We start from the raw sequence: 19,914 nt of genomic DNA on the forward strand, positions 1-19,914 counted from the left end.
CACTCTACTCTTCTTTAAAGTGGCCCAGGATTCTATCAGCTGCTCTTCATTCTGTTTGTTGTATTTGAAGTTTTTATCCCACATATAAACTCCCTTTTAATCCCAGGTGCGTCTGAGACAGAGCCAAGCACGCAGTAAACACCCTGTGGAAATCTTAATCTCTGAACCGTAGCACAGAATGCTAACTACACAGCTGACAGGAACGATTACTGGGTGACCCGTGTAGCCTTTTGGTCTAGGCCTTCAGAATACCGTGTCCCCACCTAAGGACGAGACCCCTCCCGCGGAAGGGCCGCAGGGCTCTGGGACCAGGGCACCTCAGGGCCCCAGCCTCAGGCGCTTGGCTGAGCACAAAGGAGACAACAGGGGGCGGCGGCGGGAGCCGATCTTCGCTCGCCAGCCACTAGCAATTGCGGTTACAGACCTGCAGATCCCCTCCCCCTCCCCACCCAGGCCCGCCCGCTCGCCGGCCCGCCTTTCTGTCTCCTCTCTCCCTCCGTACTGGACCGCCCGGGTCCATTTCCGGGCTCCGGGTATTTGGTATCGATCTGGGCCGGGGGCCCGGAGCAGGTGCTGCGGCGGGGCAGCTGGTTCGCCAGCCAGGTTCGCGGGGCCGTTGCCGCCGTCTTTGTCGCCAGCCCTTGTCCGCCGGCCCGCTCCTGCTCCCGGCCGGGTGCACTCTGACCGCCAGACTTTGCGCCGCGTTAGGCGCTGCTCCTGAGATCCGGGCCGGCTCGGTGCCGGCGCGGCTGGGAAGCGGGCGGCCAGGGGGAGCCAAGACCCTGGCCCGAAATGGCCGAGGTCAGCATCGACCAGTCCAAGCTGCCAGGAGTCAAGGAAGGTAGGGACTGGGGCGGGAGGCGCGCGCGGGTCCCTCCACTCTCGCGGCCGGTCCTCTCTGGCCGGGGGCGTCGGCATTGCGGCCCCCGCGGCCCTTTCAGGGCGCCCGCCTTGGCTGGCCTGGCCTAAATACGGAGGAACTTGGATTTAGGATCTATAGTGGGATCTAAGCCTAGTTTTTCCTTTGAAAGGGGATGGGGAGGATAGCACCATCCTCAGCAAGTGGTTGTGCCAGTGTTCTCATGAATGGCAAAGCCTCAGCGAACGCTGAAGAGCTGCGTAAATCTGACTACTTCTTAAAAATCAAAGCCCAGCCTAGCAGACTTGAAGGCTGGGAAGTGGGGAGGGGTTGGGAAGTGAGGAGGGGTTGACGTTCAGTTCCTTGTGCAGCCTTTGTTTTGAAACATGACTCTTTCCCTTCTTCTCTCAGTACTTTTCCCAGCCCTGGGTCTGGCTGCTTGACTTTCCCACCTTCTTCAAGGTTTAAAAGTTTAGGCTGGGCTTTGCCATGAGTGGGCGGACAGGAAGCTGTTATAAACATTTTTCTCCCCTTTTTACCAAAAACGGTGAGCGAGGGGAACAGAGGCCTGGTGACCTTTTTAAATGCCTCCTTACGCAGATGTTCAGGAAAATAAAGATTGAGTAATACCAGTTTGACTTTAGTTTACTGCGAGTAGTCCTGCACTTCCCTTCCCTGGTGTTCATCAGATACTCTAGGACCTAGCGGTTTTTATTGTTATTTGGATCATCCTAACCTTCAGTTGTCTTTGACTATTCTTTGGTACTAGGAAGTACCAAAGTTCCAGAGTGCTGTCGTGAGGTCAGAAATTCCAAGAGCTTGCAAAGACTGCCTTTGTCAATGACTTTTGTTTCACTTGAGTACTGTGACCTGCAATGTCTTGAATGTGGAATTGAAAATAAGAATTTTGCTTTCTTGGAACTGTGTTATTTCATTGCCAGCTTAGTTGGATTCAAATGGTCTTGCTCAGATCAACCCAGAAACCCCAAGAAAATTAGTGACTGCCTAGCTGCTTTCTTTCCCAGAGTTCCAAACACTAGGAGAGACTGTTGATTACTTAGTAGTCACTGGTTTTATGTAGAATTTGTAATGAGTCTGGGTCTGTCCTATTGTTCCTGAAGGGTATTCTAACACACCCAGATCTAAGATCTTAGTATTAGTGCCTTTTCACCTTTTTGTTTCTTTGGCGAAGAGTTAGACATTCACATATAGTTTTTACTTCTCTGTTAAGATGAAGGAGCCTGTGTACTAGGAAAGAAAGATCAGTACTTTACTTTGAGAGTCCTAGTCTTAGAGATTGTCTGATTGCCCATTGCTTTTGGATTTGAGTTGTGTGTGTGTGTGTGTGTGTGTGTGTGTGTGTTAGTTGTATCTTAAAGAAAAAGTGATCCTGAGGTAGTGTTTCCTTGGGGGTGACTGATGCGTAGGTGAGAATTACAGTTCAAACAAAACATGGTATGTAGAAGGGCATGGTGGTACACACCTGTAATTGAGCTGCTCAGGAGACTGAGGCAGAAGTAGGCAAGTTCAAGGCCAGTTTTGGCAATTTAGCAAGACACTGTCTCAAAATAAAATAAAAAGGACTAGGGATATAACTCCAAGGTAAAGTACCCCTGTCTTCAGTACCCAGTACCAAAACCAAAACAAAACAAAAAGAAAAACCACATACAAACCAAAACAAAAAACCACAAACCCCAAGGTCTGACATTTAATGTATTAATAATATAGTGCTGTGATTTTTACCCAATCCATTATCTATGTCAGTGACCTGGAAAAAAATTTAAGACTCACTTTCTGTGTATGCATTTATATTATGGTTATGCTTTTGATTTCTTACAAAGACATGAATGATTTATGCTGGAGTATTATTTCTCAAGGAGTTCCACAAACCCTTTTCATCTAAAAATGCTGGATTTTTCTATTTCCAAACTCTTTTAAGACTTTAATACATTTCTAATTGGTTTTCGTTTGGCATAATATTGTGTTTGGTAATTCAGTTTACATAATCTGATAAAGGATAAGGAAATGTAATGTGGTTCTTTCATGTGTCTTTGTTAAGTTGGAATTTAAATAGTAATTTCGAAGGAGGTCAGAAATTGTTGAAAAGATCTTTGTTTTTATAAGCATCTGATTTTTCTGGTTCTAAGATCATCAAAGGAAATGATGTGCTGTATTAGGAACATCTTAATAGTGATGAAATTTTTGATCTGGTAAGTATTCAAGTCTAATAAATTGTATCTTTCTTTAATATACCTTTTAATTATGGTTCAGTTACTCCCTCATAGCGTCTTTACCCTAATTAGAATAGAGCTGGTGCCTATGATGGAGCAAAATATACTCAAACATTGAGACTGTTGTAATACTGAAACTCCAACTAAGTTTGAGGAAGTTTGGTAGTACTTTACTTAATATTCTGGCTCAGATTTTTGAACCCCATTTAAAAAAAAATCTGTCTCCTCCACTTCTCTATTTTAATTTAAACCTTTAGTCAGTTAATAAACAATTAAATTTGGCATCATGGGGCAGATTCCAATAGAGATTTAGAATATTAATATAGTGAATACATGACCCTTCCCACTGTCACTTTTTAGGAGGGCTTGGGGCACCCTGAGACCTTTGTTCTGAACATCTCAGCAGAGGTCATGGGTAGCAGCAGCTAACATCAGGGAAAGGGAATATTTGAGAATCTTATTTCCTGGATTAAAATCCAGTGTTTCCCTCCTTAGTTTTTAAGGAGGTCAAAGATAGATATTCATCATTTGGACAGGACTTTTTAATGCCCTGCCTCCCACCCCCTCTTTCTCACATACTACTATGGCAGTATTTATACCTTGGTGTATCTCTTTTAAACTAGGACACAAAGAAACGATTGAGTTCTTACATAGGTGAAAGGAATTAAGTCAACTAAATGTCAACATGTCTTTTTTTTTTCTGGCTAAAACTTATTTGGAACATCTGCACACTTTTTGTAGTGGAAAACACTGTTGAATACTGTTGCTGATGTTTAGGAATGGTGCTTTCATCTGAAACATGTCAGGTTCTGTGCAAAAATGTTTGAAATAGTTCCAAACCACTTTTTAAAGTAATTAGAGCTATATCTAAAATGCAGTATACATTTTACAAATGTTAGGAAAACTTGTTAGAGTTCAGAGCTAAAAATGTATTTTTCCAAATATAAATACTTTTAGTCAGTTGACAAACTTAGAAATTTTTTTTGCATTCTTAACTTCTTCACTGAATTTTCCTTCTGAAATAGAATCAAGATGTTCTGCTTTCCTTTTTGATCTCTAAATTCTCCTAACATTCCTTAATTTGAATTGCCCACTTATGTTTTAATTTTGGCATTTTCTCCATCTAAACAAGATTTTATATTATCACAATTGTTGGTGATAGCATTAGCTTGTATCCAAGCCTTTCTACATCCTTTGATGTTTTATTACCCTCTTTGCAGTTTCTTGAGTGTTAGTTTTTTACTCTCAACCACTTAGCAATTATATTCCCACCCTCCCATCTTCTCCCAGCGTCAATCTTCTTTTTTCTTTCCTTTCAGCAGTTGCCCAAAGCTCTTTTTTTTGGGGGAGGGGGGTATTGTTCTACATATGGAAAGTTTTACTCTTCCCAAAGTTGGTAAACTCTGTGTGTGAAAGATGCTTAACATTTAAAATCAGTGCACCTGGGAGTGAATTATTCCTTGATGTATAGCTAGCTAGTTTTTCTGCAAGCAATTTCTTTTTCTTTAGAGAAAGAAAATTGAATGCATTTTTAGAAATGTCTATAAAAGGAAACATACCCAGAGAGCCCTATTTTATTTTAAGTCCAGGACACTACAGTGCCATAATGGGGTAAACTAAATGAATAACATACATCCAGAATTTCAAGGTGAAAGATACAAAATTATGTCTGGTTCGATAAATTAACCCAGTAGTTCTAGAAATCAAAAACATATTACCTAAATTTTAGCCATCTAATGCAATGGGAATATTTGTGAGATGTACATGGTCTAGCTTGAGGGCAAATTTGCTTTCCCCTTTGAAAATCCATAGCAGTTTTTGTTGTTTTTAGTGAGACCCTGTCTACATCTCTGAGCTATGTCATACTTACCTTGCTTTACTCTCCTCAACTGGCTTCTTATCTTTCATATAGCTAGCAAATATTCAGTAAATATTTAAATGAATGAGTGAATGAATGAATATATTGTTAGATGTTCCTTATTGCTTTAGAATTCCTATTTCTAATATAATTATTCTATACTCTTTCTTAGAGTATAAGCTCTCAAGGAATAGAGAGAATGCCTTTTAATCATGCATGTCACCTGTCATTAATGTCAGCATTAAATTTATTTATTTTTCTAATGAATATATATTTTTATAGGTATGCATTGTAAATCGAATTCATCCAACATAGATATGTAACAAAGAAAAAAAGTAATTTCTTGTTTTTATGGCCTTGAAAGTAATACTTATTATAGTGGAATAGAATTTTAGTAAAAACTTAAGTGTTTTTCTTAAATACAAAGCAATTTCATACAATTTGGGAGCCAGAAGGAATCTTAGATATAGATTTAAAAAAAATTAATTATCCACTGGGTGCTACATACTGTGTAAGGGTAGTGTAATTAAAAAAAAAAAGTGCCCTGTAGTATATGGACATACACTGTGGTTTGGAATACAAGGAGTTATTACAAAAAAATTCTCTAAATTTAAGTTCATATGTGTACCAAAAATGCCTCTTACATAACAGGGGGGGGAATCTTCCAGTTCATTGCTATATGTAGTCATGCAGTGTTTTTTAAATGAATAACTTTGTTTTTCAAATGGTTGTGAATGTTATTTGTAAAATATTCTTTTCTTTTTTTTAACTAACAGGTATTTAAAGGATAATTCTTATGTAGGAAACTGTATAGAGTTAATTGATATTTTAAAAAGGGATCTTAGAGCATTAAAAACTACTGATCCAGGCCAGCCTCCTCATTTTCCAAATGAAAATCTGTGGACCAAAAAGGAGAAGTGAACTGTACTAAACCACTGAGGTTAAATAGCTAGGGATTAGCACATTAGCTCTAGAATTTTAGAACTGTGAATATTTACACTGGTCAGTTTCCTGCTTCCCTCCTTGCCTGTCTTCCTCTCTCCTCTCCTTTCCTTTTTTCCTTTCCTCTTTTAAATTGTTCTGTAGATTCATAAGAATAATTTCTGAAGTGCTTCTTTAATACTGTCATAGGGTTATAATAGCAGAATGAAAATTATTAATGCCAAGACTATTTTAGAAATTTTCTCCAGTTCTTTTAGGGATAATGTTTCATATAGATAATGAGTTAACATTTTATTTTTTAATTAAATATTTTTAAATTAATGTTTTAATTTAAATATTTAGATAAATATAAAAACTTATTTTTGATTCAACAAATTATTGACTGAACAATAGGAAGTCACACTTCTGTCTTAGTGTTTTTCTACTTGAAAATTTGTACAAACAATCCATATCTTCTCTGATATTCCTGAATTTAAACTGATTAGGAAAGTAAACACAAAGCCATAGACTATGGTCTTTCCTCACTTCTTTTCAGGGTCCTAAAAAAGTTTTTGAGATTAAATGAATTTTACCTCAGTGACAGAAAAGCAGATTAGCTACTGGAAGTATCATTGGATTTATGTTTTTAACTGATGACCCATTTAAAGATGCCTTGTGCTTCAGAAATGTAAAATGAGGATACCCTAGATAAGACCTACAAAGGATAATTGGTTTTTATATTCAGCAGAACTTTGGGGATTATTTAGATGTTTGAATCTAGAATGTTCCACATGTTTAATTTAGAAACCAGTACAAAAGAGTTTTCTGATGTTACTCTAAAAAAGATGTGACAAAAACCAAAAACTCTTTTCTTTTTCCATCATTTTATTTAGAAGTACACATGTATTTGTATGTACACAAAGTAAGTGTGTATGCGTAGGATATTTGGTAACCATATGCTGCCTTAGGACAGTGAAAATTTTTTTAATAAAACCAATTGTACAACCAGTCTTGTTTTATATATAAGTGGTTCTTTTCCTTTTTGTTTTCTAATTTAGTCAAGTCCACTGAGGTATAGTTTACATACAGTACAAATTCTTAATATAGAATTCTTGTGTTTTGACAAATGTAGAGCCTTATAACCACCACAGAAGTCAAGATTTAGAACAGTTCATAACCTCCAATTCTCTTAACCTCTTTTCCTCACCCCACTAACCACTGATGTGTTTTCTGCCTCCCGTTTGCCTTGTCAAAAATGTTAAGTAGAATCATATTTTAAGTAGCTTTTTGAGTGCTTTTTTCTTTCAACATATATATACTGATATATATATATATATATATATATATATATATCAGTAATTCTATTACTTTTATTGATTAGCCGTATTTCCTCCTGTAGCTGTACCTCAGTTTGTCCATTCATTGCTTGAATTTGGGTGGTTTTCAGTTGGTAATAGAGTTGTTGTGCACACTTATATATGAGTGTGTTTGTGTGTGTGGTACTTAAGTTTTTGTTACTCTTGGATAAGCACCTATGGATGGATTGCCAGGTCATATGGCAAGTATATGTTCAAATTGCCAAACTCTTTTTCAAAGTGTGTGTACCATTTTGCTTTCCCACAAGCCACATATGTGAGCAGCAATTGTTTTGCATCCCTTCCTGGCACTTGATTTTGTCGGGGTCTTTTTGTTTGTTCGTTTAGCCATTCAAGTAGGTTTGTAATAATATTTCATTGTAGCTTTAATCATATTTCCTTAATGACCAATACTGTTGAACCATTTTAAATTTTTTAGTTTTTATTGGTACATTATAATTATACATAATGGAGGGATTCATTATGCAGCATTTGTAAGTGCACATAATTTGATCAGTCTCATTCCCTAGTACCTTCCCTGTCTCTTCCATAATCTGCTTGCTCTACTCTCCTAATTTTCCTTCTATTATTATTACTTTAAGTAGTGCATTACAATTATATATAAGTGGGATTCATTGTGATGTATTTGTACATGAACATAGCATAATTTGATAGATTTTGTTGAACAATCTTTTCTTGTGCTTATAGTGTCTTGTAAATTTTTGCCCTGGTTATATTTATAATTTTTAATTGTATATAATATGTATTATACATATTATAAGTTATTTATACATAATTATAATTTATAAATTATATAATTATAAGTTATTTATATATAATTATATATAATTATAAAATTGTAATCTATAATCTTACTTTTCTCTTTTTTCTTTTTTTTGCAGTACAAGGGATTGAATCCATGGGTGCTTTACCACTGAACTATATGTCTCCAATACTTTTTATTTTTTATTTTTAGTCAGGGTCTTGTTAAGTTACCCACGTTGGCCTTGAACATGCAATCCTTCTACCTTAGCCTTTTGAGTTGCAGGGATTACAGGCATGCACCGCCGTTCCTGGTGTAATTAGACTGTTTTCTTATTATTGAACTTGAAGAGTTCTTTACATATTCTGGATACAAATCTTATCAAATATATATATAGTTTACAAATGTCAGTGGGCTTTAAATCTTGGTTCAACACCAGAATAATGGGCAGTTTAATTAAAAACCCATTGCTAACTTTACTTGATATTAGCTGGATCTCTTGGAGCTGGTCCCAGGAAACTATAGTTTTTATGTACAGGCTAGATATGCAGTGGGCATTTAGAAAATATAGAGTGAGAATACTGTGACTGCCCCAATACTAGGATCTTCCCCTACTCTTATTTCTTGTTTTTGCAGTGAATGTTCATTTATCTGACAGTATTAAAGAATGAGCAGTAAATCACCTCAATAACTGAAATTTATTACAGGGACCTGCAAACTATAACTCTTGAGGAATTGGGTCTATCTGCTGCTTGTTTCTAAACAGCAAGTGAGCTGAGGAAGGATTTTGTATTTTTTAATTGTTAAAAAAAAAAAAGGATGTTTTGTGACATATGAAAGTCATATGAATTTCAAATTTCAGTGTCTGAAAGTAAAGTTTTGTTGGAATACAACCATGTTCATTCATTTGCATCTCGTTTATGGTTGCTTTTGTGCTGCAGAGTTAAAAATGAGTAGTTGTGACAGAGACCACATGACTTGCAAAGCTTAAAGTTTTCACTGGTACTTTATAGGAAAAAAAAAGTATCTTTTTTTGAAACTACTTTCAGTGAAACTTTTGGAAAACTTTCTTAACACTTTTTGAGATTTTAATTAGCATTATGAACACTAATTATCATAACTTTGCTTTACTGTAATGGTACTCGGTAATAATTGTTGATTGAATTCTTATGACACCATATTTAATTTTTTAAAAATTTTATGATTTTTTTATACCTTTATTTTATTTATTTATTTTTATGTGGTGCTGAGGAGCGAACCCAGTGCCTCACACATGCTAGGCAAGCGCTCCATCACTAAACTATAACCTCATCTCCAGCATATTTAATTTTTGAAGTGACTTTTAAAAATATACTTAATATCCATTTATCTTCTCTTTAAGAATAAAATTTATAAATTTCTAGGGACTTCATGATTGAATCAAGATAAAAATCTTATTTAAAATAAGAGTTTGCTGTAGGCCATGTCTCTTTGTGTGTGTGTGTGTGTGTGTGTGTGTGTGTGTGTTGGGGGGGGTCTTTTATGAGTGCATGAGTATCCAACAGATCCAACTTTCCAACTTGTTTTTTATTTTTATTTATTTTTTTATTTTTTTAGTGGTGCTGTTTGGGGATCAAGCCCAGGACTTCAAATGCTAGGCAGTTTAGATAAGTGCTCTACCATAGAGCTATATCCCTAATGCCAACAGATTCAACTTTGAAAAAAAATGTTTGCTTATGTTATTTAGCTTATTACTTAATAGTTCACTCTGTTCAAAACTTGTTATGAATATTTGTATAAATGAAGTATTGGTTCTTAGAAACATATCAGAGGTGTACCTAGACTGATTTACCACCAAACTTTGAAGACTTTGTTTCTCATGAATATTTCCAGTTCTGATACAACTCCTCAGTAATCAAATGCCAGGGGAGTCTCCATTGGACATTTTTGGCTCTGCTTTTCTAATGAGTCATAAAGACTGAGTCAATTTCCATTAATTTTACTCTAGGACTTTCAAATGCCTGAAATAAAAGTTTGAATAGACTTTTGTCTTTCCCTTTTCATTCCCTCCACATCAACCATAAAATTTCTTTTGTCTATTAACAGAAGAGGATCCTATGGTTTAAGTATTACATTCGCTGATTTTTGAATAGTGGGAAACTTGAAGTAAAAAAAGAAGAGGGACTCAATCTGTGTATTTTATTTCCTTAACATCTGGGGCAGCACCTCTTCTCCAAAGAGCAGTTTAGTCACAATGTCAGCCATTTACAAATCACTTTCTGGCTTTGCCTACAGAATGTTCCCTTTTAGTCAGTGATTGCTGAATTCTAAATTGATACATTTGCTTCTATTGTTTTCCCAGGCTTCCAGACCTCATTATTTTAAATTGGGTTTTAGTGTATTCACAAATCATTTTTTTTTTCTGTTGTCTTTATTGTTTCCCTCTTAAAGTTTCATAGGGTTGATCTTTGAAAAATTATTAACTGAAGGGGACATTGTTGAAATACCACAAGAAGTAGGATATGAGGATTACATGAGGTCCTTCTTACAAAATCCTTTCTAGCTATGCAAATATAAAGTTTTCATTGACTTTAAAGCCTGAAAGGTACCTGTCTCCTGCAGACTGTGTTGAAGTTATTAATTTGTTTTCTATTTTATAACTGATTATTAAATGAAATGTGAATATACTACATAGAATATAGTAGAAATCATTGGGGTCTCATTTTTAAAATTTACTTAATTATAGAGTTTACCAAAACTGTTTTTATTTAGCTTTCTTTTCTTAATTTATGGGTTTCCTTATGAATTTCCAAAAATGTGGGGAACAGATGTTGAATTGATTCATGCAATCGAAGAGAGGTAAGAAATACACACATTTCTGATTCTTATTTGGCAGTATGTAATATAGCTATCATTTTCATTTACATTTTAAATGGATGTGTAGGAGGTTACTCCTTTTACTCTACACATTTCTACCATGCTTCTTTTTAGTAACTGAGCTCCTCTTAGAATTATTTTGCAAGATTTGCTTTAGCTTACCAATACATTATTTTATTCAATTTGACATCTAACTTGGAGTAAAAAATTTAGGTTCAATTAACTTACTTTGTAAAATGAAGTACTTTGAGTCTAGATTTTTAAGACTATTTCCACATCTCCCTTTTATCACTTTTTAAGCCATAATAATTCATAGAAAACAGTAATAATTCAGAGAAAACAGTATCTTATTTAAATCTGTTTACTATGCCAAACACATGAACCTGTTCTGACAGTTAATTGAAGAAGTGGATATGGAGACTCTTTTGGTGTTACTATTCAAGGTGCCCTGTAAACATTCCCACTTTTCTCCCTTCCAGATAATTGGTCCTGTGAGCCGGAACCCTAACTTACAACCTGCAGTTTTCTTCTCCACTATCCAGATGTAGTCTATTTCTATCCCAACTCCTGGACATACTTCAAATAGTAATTTTCCATATGTCTACCCTGCTTCTTTCCTGGGTTATCTCATGAACTCACCTTTAAGCAACATGTTTCTGTGTTTTGGTATGCTAATTCTCTCAGGACAAGGCTGGTAGCTGAGCTGACTGATCTCAGTATTCCTTAGGGTTAATTACACATAGAAGATACTCCAGAAAACTTGTCACAATATAAGACAATTTGTGTTCTGTGAGTAGACTGACATGATGTAACTGTGCTAATCATGGCAGAGTAAGAGCTGTGATCATTTGCATGAATTCACTAGGATAAGAGTAGGTTACTAGGATTAAGTATATTTTCTTTTTGCTGTATGAGTTTTATCAACTCTTAAATTTATCCAGAAGTTTGATTGGTGTTTAAGGTTAACTCAAGGTCTGAACCCATAGTACTGTCTAAGGATTAATTTTAGTTACATAAGACCCTGATAATGTGTGCACATTATCCAGTAAAGTGATGTACCATTTTGTTACTGTTAACTGGAGGATCCAGTTAGTTTCTTAGTTGGTGATGGGTCCAGTTCAGTAATTTTATTTTCTCCTTTAGATTTACTTTTGAAGGGGACAATGTTTAAACTTTTACCTAAAGCCAAACATACCTTGTATTTTTAAAATTCTTGACTATAAAGGGAGATAGTCTGAAAGTTTTGGATTGAAAACTAAAATGAGGTACAGATTGCAAATTTGGAATGATTTATGATGAAAAGAGGGAGAAGATACAAGTAAAAGAAGTTCTGAGATTTTTGCTTTGGTTATGAATATTCTTAATTTGTACTTATTTTAAAATGATCTCTTTCAGCTTTATATGGTATGTGAAAATTAAACACTGCTTTAAGAACATGCAAAGTTAAAAAACCAAATTTCTACTTCTAGGGAGATACTATAGAAGTTTTCTAAAACATCTAAAGCAAGTGAGGCAAGTAGATTCTCTGTAGCAGAAAGGCATTTGTACAACTTTGTTCATAGATACAAGCTACCCCTAATTCTTTCACTTGGCTTTGCAAGATATAACGTGATAATCAAGTATATCGTAGCGTGTACTGAAGCCTTTATATAGAGAACTCCAGGGCATTTATTCTACATTGCAAATGAACTTAAAAAGTTGGTGAACTTAAAGGAGGAAGGTGTTAGCTTTCCCAGGCTTGATCCCAGGAAAATCTTTTTGTAAACGGCACAGTTCAACATTTGTACCCATTGAACAATTAGTGACTGATAACATAGTCTCCTTTTACCCTGATCGAGGAGGTTTTTTGAGAGCTGCTAGTTGAAATAGGAAAAGCTTACCTTCTTATAAGGTACCAGGTTGACTAAAGTTTTTTTTTTTTTTTTTTTTAAGTTTACTGATGGTTAAAGCTACTAGATAGATGAATAAAAGCTGATGTGTCTCATTTTGTTTGCTAGAAATAGTGAAATCAACATCTGCAATGAAGAGAGAAATGTTTGATCCAATAGGTTATCATATCAGCCATCCTTTATGGATAGGCTTCATATAGACTGCAGTTAATCACATTTTTAGATGATGATCTGGTATCTGAGAGACAGATGTATATCACTTAATACTGAATTGTACAACCCTATTTCCAAATTGAGTGAGTTCATGAGGATAATTTAGATTGTCTCTTCATAGGTCAGAACATGAGCTCTTATTTGCAAAGTGACTTGTAAATATCACTTGGTGAGCTGCTGACAGACTCAGGACTAATAACAGGTATCTAGAATTAAGAAGAGGGTTCTTGTATTTCAGTTTGTATCTTATAGTGAAGCCATTGTATTTCTTCAAATTTGGCAAAACATATCTACATTTCTTACAGTAAAGATGTCAAAATGCCAAGTAGATTTGTTCAAAAGCTTTTACTGTAGTAACTCCAAGTATAAAAATTGTGAAAATCCATCTAGTTTCAGCTATGCCAGAATTTTTTAATCTACATGTTAATATGTTCATTGTATTTTGACTGACCACACTTCTCAACATACAGTTCCACTCTTAGAACATTCTTGATTATGATACTTTGATGATTCTATTTTAGTAAATAATTACATAATTTTCATATGGAATTCTAGTTTGCTTTCTTATTCTGAGCATTCAACTGAAAAATGTTTGGGGTGGTGGAGCTTATTAAACATTCTAGACATTCTGATTTTCCCTTAACTCAGTCCCACAAAGTATATGTGGAAATGTGTCCTCCCTGTGTTGGATATACGAAGTTAGACAATACTATAAAAATTATCCTTGTCAAAAACCATTTCTACAGATTATTAACAGCAGATAGTGATTGCATATTCCAGTATAGATTTTGTTCTGGATCTGTGTTAATTATTGACTTAAAGAGATCTGAGTAAAATAAACACTTAAGAGAAAATAATTAACTATAGGAATTTATTGACTTTGATGTTGCCAACAATAATAATTGGCTTCATTTATTTTGGAAAACTTCATATAGAGTGACAGATACTTTCTTTAACCCTTCATAACCTTCTCTAATTTAGTCCTTACAGCATTTAACCTTATATTTTTAATTTAAACATTTTTATTTGATACAGAATAACATAACACAAAAACATATATATTTATAAGATAACATGATGTTTTGACACATGTATATATGTATGACATTTAAATCTGCCTAAACATACCTCTTCAAGTATTTATCATTTCTTCAAGGTAAAAAGACCCTTAATCCTTTCTTCTGTCCTTTTGAGATGTACAGTACATTATCATTATCTATAATTGCCCTATTGTGCAATAACCCATCAGAACTTCTTACTCCTAACTATAACTTTGTGCTCATTGATCAGCCTTTCCTCACCCCATCCTCCCCCTATTTATCCTTATTGTACAGATGAGAAATCTGAGGCTCAAAGAGATTAAATAACTTTTTTAAGGTCTTTTAACTTACAAGTTAACAATATTAGAATTCTGGTCTGTATAACTGTGATACTGATGTTTCTTTTTCTCTGAAATACTTCTTAAACATTAAAGAAAATCAATAGAGATCCATGTTGCCACTCTTTTGTACTGTTTATTTTTAATCTTAGCATTCTTCATGGAGTTTATCACTATGATTTTTGCTTCTGTCCTCTTAGTATTGAGTTGATAGACTTTATTGAGATTAGAGAGCTATTGGAACTTCACATATAGTTTAAGTACCAGTGAGGTGAATGTAAATTTCCTCCTAAAAAAGAAACAAAAAACAAAAAACAAAACAAAAAAAATCCCCCCTGATGAATCTTCATAGAGAGCCAACGAATCCTTTCTTGAGATCTTTGTGTAACTCCTGGTTATCTGCGTTAATGGGTGTACTTTGAAACTTGGCTAGCAGCTTTTTTTAATTCACTGTGGGGTCCCCTCCTTATTTTGTATTTTCTAGAGGAGGAAATCTGGTTTTAATATGAGCCTGCTTATACGATATTTAGGAAATCTCTTGATCTTTTGTGTAATCATTACTTTAGATTCATATTAAAACCAAATTGATTTTAGAAAAAAGGCCAGAATATCAAGATATCTTTAGACAAACATATTTCTAGTCAGTGAACATGATCAATTACTGAGCATATGATGACATACTAGAGTGAAATTTCACAAATCTCAAGACTTACTCATTTGTTTTCATAATTTTTGATTTATATAATTCAGGGTTACTGGAAATATGTATAGAGCTCTGATAAATGATTACCAGAAGGAATTATGAGTGTTTCAGTTATGGGAGCAAGATTCTAAGAGTATTTCACTTTGCCTACTTATCTCAAGATCTATCTTAATAAAATTTGAGAATTTTGAGTATTTCTCTTGATTGTTTGAAACGGAATGAATTTACTAATTCTAATAGGAAAGAAAAGGCTAGCCCAAGTATCTTTTTGCAGAAGAGAAGTTGCAAGTGGAAATATCTGACTCAAGGATAAAGAGAATTTACGATAGCTAGTACTTAAGGAAACTCTCTTGTCATATGAAGCCAATAAACCAACATGATTTTCTTTTTCTGGTGTAAACTTGTGCTTAAGTTGGATGGATGTGATCTTTTGGGTTTTAATGGTATCACTCAGTTTATTCTACAGAGGCTTAAGGAGATGGGTGGCTTTTCTTTCTAGGCTAAGGCAAACAGAGAATTGGCTGCCAAACCACTTGAGGGCTCATTTAAGTGCCAGGAAAAGTGCCATCCAAATAGTGAAACAACAGAAGGTTGGAGTTTCTTTAGGGATACATAGAATCAAAATAGAATAAATAAATTTTTACTATCTGCATATTCTAAAAATTGCCTTGAAACAATTCTGTTTGCTATTGCTTATATAATGAAGTTTACTGTTTTGAGGAGATTCTGCAGTTCTTGATGGTCTTTGTTTACCACATAGAAGGTGTGACTGTTTCCATCAGAATAATTTGTGAGTATCTTTAAAAAAATGCAAATTCCCTGCAGTGCTTAAGTACTTATGATGGTTTTTATTTCTTTTTATTATTATAGGTAAATAAACATAAGTGGTAAGAGTTTATTAAGTGAGTGTTGGAACCAGGATTGGTTACACTGTTCAACTTCCTTGTGCAATATGTCTTCACTGAGTAGCTCATAGAACCCATATTCTGTGCCATGGTACTGCAGAATACACTATATGACAGTTTATCTTTTTCTAAGTACAGTTTTGATAATTATCACTTTAATTAAATTTTATAAATCAATTTAAAAATTGAACCTTTTAAAAGTAGAAGTGTGTGCTTTCTTTTTACTCATTTTTATATTATGCATAATTATTTTAGTTGTTGACTTTCACTAAAGTAGATCGCCCATGTAAAATGTAACTTATTTAAAGAAGACTATAAATTTAGGAGAATACTTCTCTAATTGGGATCAGTTTAATTTTCAAGGCCAATTGAAATTCACAAGTATAGGTGGTTGCTAATCTGACTTCAAGGTCCTGCAGTATTTGATTAGTAAAGTATTACAGATTTGATGGGTTTATCGGTAGCAATTGAATTTTAAGGATTGAACTCCTTTAACCATTTGAATAACTGGGTCCCTTTCCTTTCCAAGTAGAAATTTGATCACTTTTTTTATGTGATCTTATCTGTACAGTGGTTGTCTGATAAACGTAGAATGATTCCTGACCTTTTCACCCTGGTGAGGATAGCAAATCTATCATGACTTTAGGACTGAGTAAAAAAACAAGCCTGGAGAAATCTCAGTATACAAGTGCTTTAAAGGTAAATTGGTAGTTAATATGAGCAATAATATACTCAAGACCCTTGGTTGTTCATAACGACAAAGGTAATTAATAACTTTTGGTTAAAACACGTGCACACACGAACACCAGTGGTACGGTTTTAAATGCTGTAGAGCCTAATTGGTTTGCTGATGGTCCATTTATCTAAATTGGCACTATTCTATCTATCACACTCTTGATCATTATCTAGCACAGTGTTTCCAATAGAACTTATGCAATGATGGAGATACTCTATATTTTATACTGTCCAAAACAGTATGGTTAGTGAAATTGAGTAGAACTGAATTTTTTTTTTTTTTTTTTTTTTGGTACCAAGGATTGAACCCAAAGGCACTTAACCACTGAGCCACATCCACAGTCATTTTTATTTTTTATTTTGAGACAGGATCTTAGCTTATAACCTCACTAAGTTGCTAAGACTGACTTTGAATTTGTGATCCTCCTGCCTCAGCCTCAAGAGCTGCAGGGATCATAGTTGTGCACCACCATGCTTGGCTAGAATTGAATTTTTTAAAGTTAATTTTAATTAACTTAAATAGAAATGCTACATGTGACCAGTGTGTTGTTAAAAAAAAATGTGACTCTAAGAGTATAATGATGCATTGATAGATCATAGAGGTTTTAGTTTAAGGAAATCTTTTCTAATACCTGTTCCATTCAGCATTGGGCCTTGTGGAATGCTCATTACTTAGGGTTTTGAAGAGAGCCTTAGTGACCACTTGGTGGTAATGAAAAGAACCTAATAATTTGATGGAGACTCAGACTAAATGATTTCTTGATTGAGCTCATTTTGAGGTTGTTTCTTGAGAAGAAAGGAAGTTCAACTTGAGTGTTTTGTGTTAATATCTGCATTTGCATTTTCTTAGAATAGATAAGGACCTAGCCATAACTTTTTTCAAGTAACTTTTATTTTGTTAACATTGCTAGAAAAAAAAAAAAAAAAAGGTTTTGGTTTTACAACACCAATCCATGAAGTTTATGCTTGCAACACCAGAAGCTTGTGAGGCTGTTTGTATTTTTTTTTAAAAAATCACTTATGGTAACTTGAGTCAGATAGTTCCTTATGGAAAATTCTTTTTCCAACGGTGCTACCAGTATGAGTAAAATTGCTCTGTTTTTACCCTGTTACTCCCGCTCCACTTTCTTTTTTTTTCTTTCACTGCTTCTCTTATTCCCATTTGCCCTGTCAGATGGAAATTCCTGATTCAGCTATTTTCTCTTTTCCAATAAGTTACCAGCTTACTCTGTGGTCTTTGATAATGATGTAGATGGTCTGTGATATTAAAGTAGTACATCTGATTTGATGACTTATATTATCTCAGCATTTTCAAAACCCACTTGCCTGCAATCTGGTGTGTCTGTGGTTAGCTATAATATATCTACTTGCCAAAAAAATGATTTAGGTTACTGAGGTTTTTCACTTAACTTTGAATTTAGGGGATTGGGGGGAAAACACCAAAAAAACAACTCAGAAACCTACTTTGATAAATTGCATCAAATGAAATGTTGGGATTAATTGTTTTGCATTTATAATGACTATTGTGTTTAGCCTTGTGTGTTTATTGAAAATTTGTGTGTGCATAGTCACACATTTAAGTATTATTTAGTGTTTCCTAAGTTTCAACATGGTCACTGAATTTACTATCATATTGGATACTAATAAACATTTTTCATCAACGAATATTCTCCTTTCTGATGATCAGAATTGAATAACAGTATATTTCCCTTCTTGTGTCATTGCACAGAAAGAGCGTAGTCAAATTTAGGGTCTTGTGTAGACTTTGTTTTTATTTGCATAATTTTTTCCTTTAATAATTTGCATTCAAAAGCCCTAAAGGAGCAGTATACATGAATCAATAAAATATTGTTACTGCAACTGATTTTTTTTCCTTCTAAATACTTCTTATGTCACTGTTTAGATAGTTAAATTAGGATAAAGATATGCATCTTTTTATTATAAAATACTTTGGAAAGGATTATAAGATTCTTTATCTTGGATAACATGGAAATGTTTAAACAGGAAAATAAACTACATTATTACCCCATAGTATAATATTAGGGTTTTCATATTTATCCTTTTTTGTAATTTCTAAATTAAATTTGAAAAGTCAGATATTTCAACTGTAGTCAAAGTGTACTATAGAGGCTCAGGGTGGCCCAGTTTCTTCTTATAACACCAAGTATTTTTAAGACTTTTTACCTGTGCATTGGCCAATAATGATATGCTAAATGGATGATCATCTAAAGGGTGTATAAACAATAGGCTTCAGAGTGCTAGTGGTTTGTACAGAGCACCCACATGCACTCTAGGGAATGGGAGTGCCCCAAGGCTAAAATTAGGACCAGTGGGTAACCACAATAGGTTGGCAGATTTTGTTCTGAAGACCATTTTACCTAATTACCAAAAGTGGCTGCATTGAAAGGAAAGGGTTTTGTGTTGCTGGATATTTAAGAGGAGTTGAGATGATTGATAGAGCAAGATAAGAATTTGACAGCAGATAAAACCCTTTCTGATAATAATAGACAACGATTGCATCTTTTATAATTTTAAGGAAATGATGAATCATTCTTTTATGAACAGGGACTAAAATTTAGAAATATTTGGAAATTTAGAAACCCAATCTATCATTTAATATCATTCTTGAAGATATTTCTTTGGGAGTTAAGGTTGGTGTTCTAACCAAGATGGTGACTTTAGCAGATTAAATACTTGGAAGAACTTTGCAGAAAATCCTGCATTATTCTATTCTGGTATGTGTAGAGCTTTTAATGAAAAAGGTTTTCTTGGAAAAAATTTTAAAGGGACCTCTAATTGAAGGAAAATAGAAGGGAGATCAGTAGAGTTGAGGAAGGAGGATCAAGGAGAGGGAACAAGAGAGGGAAAGGAAATATACTAGGGAATGAAATTGATCAAGTTATTTGTATATATGAATATGTCACAGTGAATCCCACTGTTGTGCATAATCATAATGCGCCAGTAAGAAAACAGGTATCTATCTCTGTGTAATGTTTATTGCAGGAACCCTAAAAATCTCTTCATTATGAGGATTTCTCAAGGCTAGCCTGCCTGCTTGCCTCCTTCCTGCCTCCTTCCTTCCTTCTTTCCTTCTTTCCTTCCTTCCTTCCTTCCTTCCTTCCTTCCTTCCTTCCTTCCTTCCTTCATTCCGTTTTTGACATTCACCTTCTACTTAGTTTACAGTTTCTAATTTTCGACATTATTTGGCAGCCTGCAACCTCAGAGGACTTCTTAGGACATGGGGAAGT

At 34.7% G+C, this 19,914-nt stretch overlaps 1 protein-coding gene across 2 annotated transcripts in view; it reads left to right on the forward strand.

Annotated features, from left to right (window-relative positions):
* Positions 1-337: 337 nt before the first annotated feature.
* Positions 338-19,914, forward strand: part of Ccdc50 (coiled-coil domain containing 50) — a 65,030-nt gene continuing 45,453 nt past the window's right edge. The window contains exon 1 of one of the 2 annotated variants that reach the window (XM_047563646.1): positions 338-841. In XM_047563646.1, the coding sequence (XP_047419602.1) occupies positions 793-841 (49 nt within the window). In that variant the 5' untranslated portion in view covers positions 338-792. The remainder of the gene's footprint in view (positions 842-19,914) is intronic. The other variant, XM_047563647.1, reaches the window with a different exon arrangement.

Source organism: Sciurus carolinensis, chromosome 9 (assembly GCF_902686445.1).
Source record: "Sciurus carolinensis chromosome 9, mSciCar1.2, whole genome shotgun sequence".
NCBI classification, from domain to species: Eukaryota; Metazoa; Chordata; class Mammalia; order Rodentia; family Sciuridae; genus Sciurus; species Sciurus carolinensis.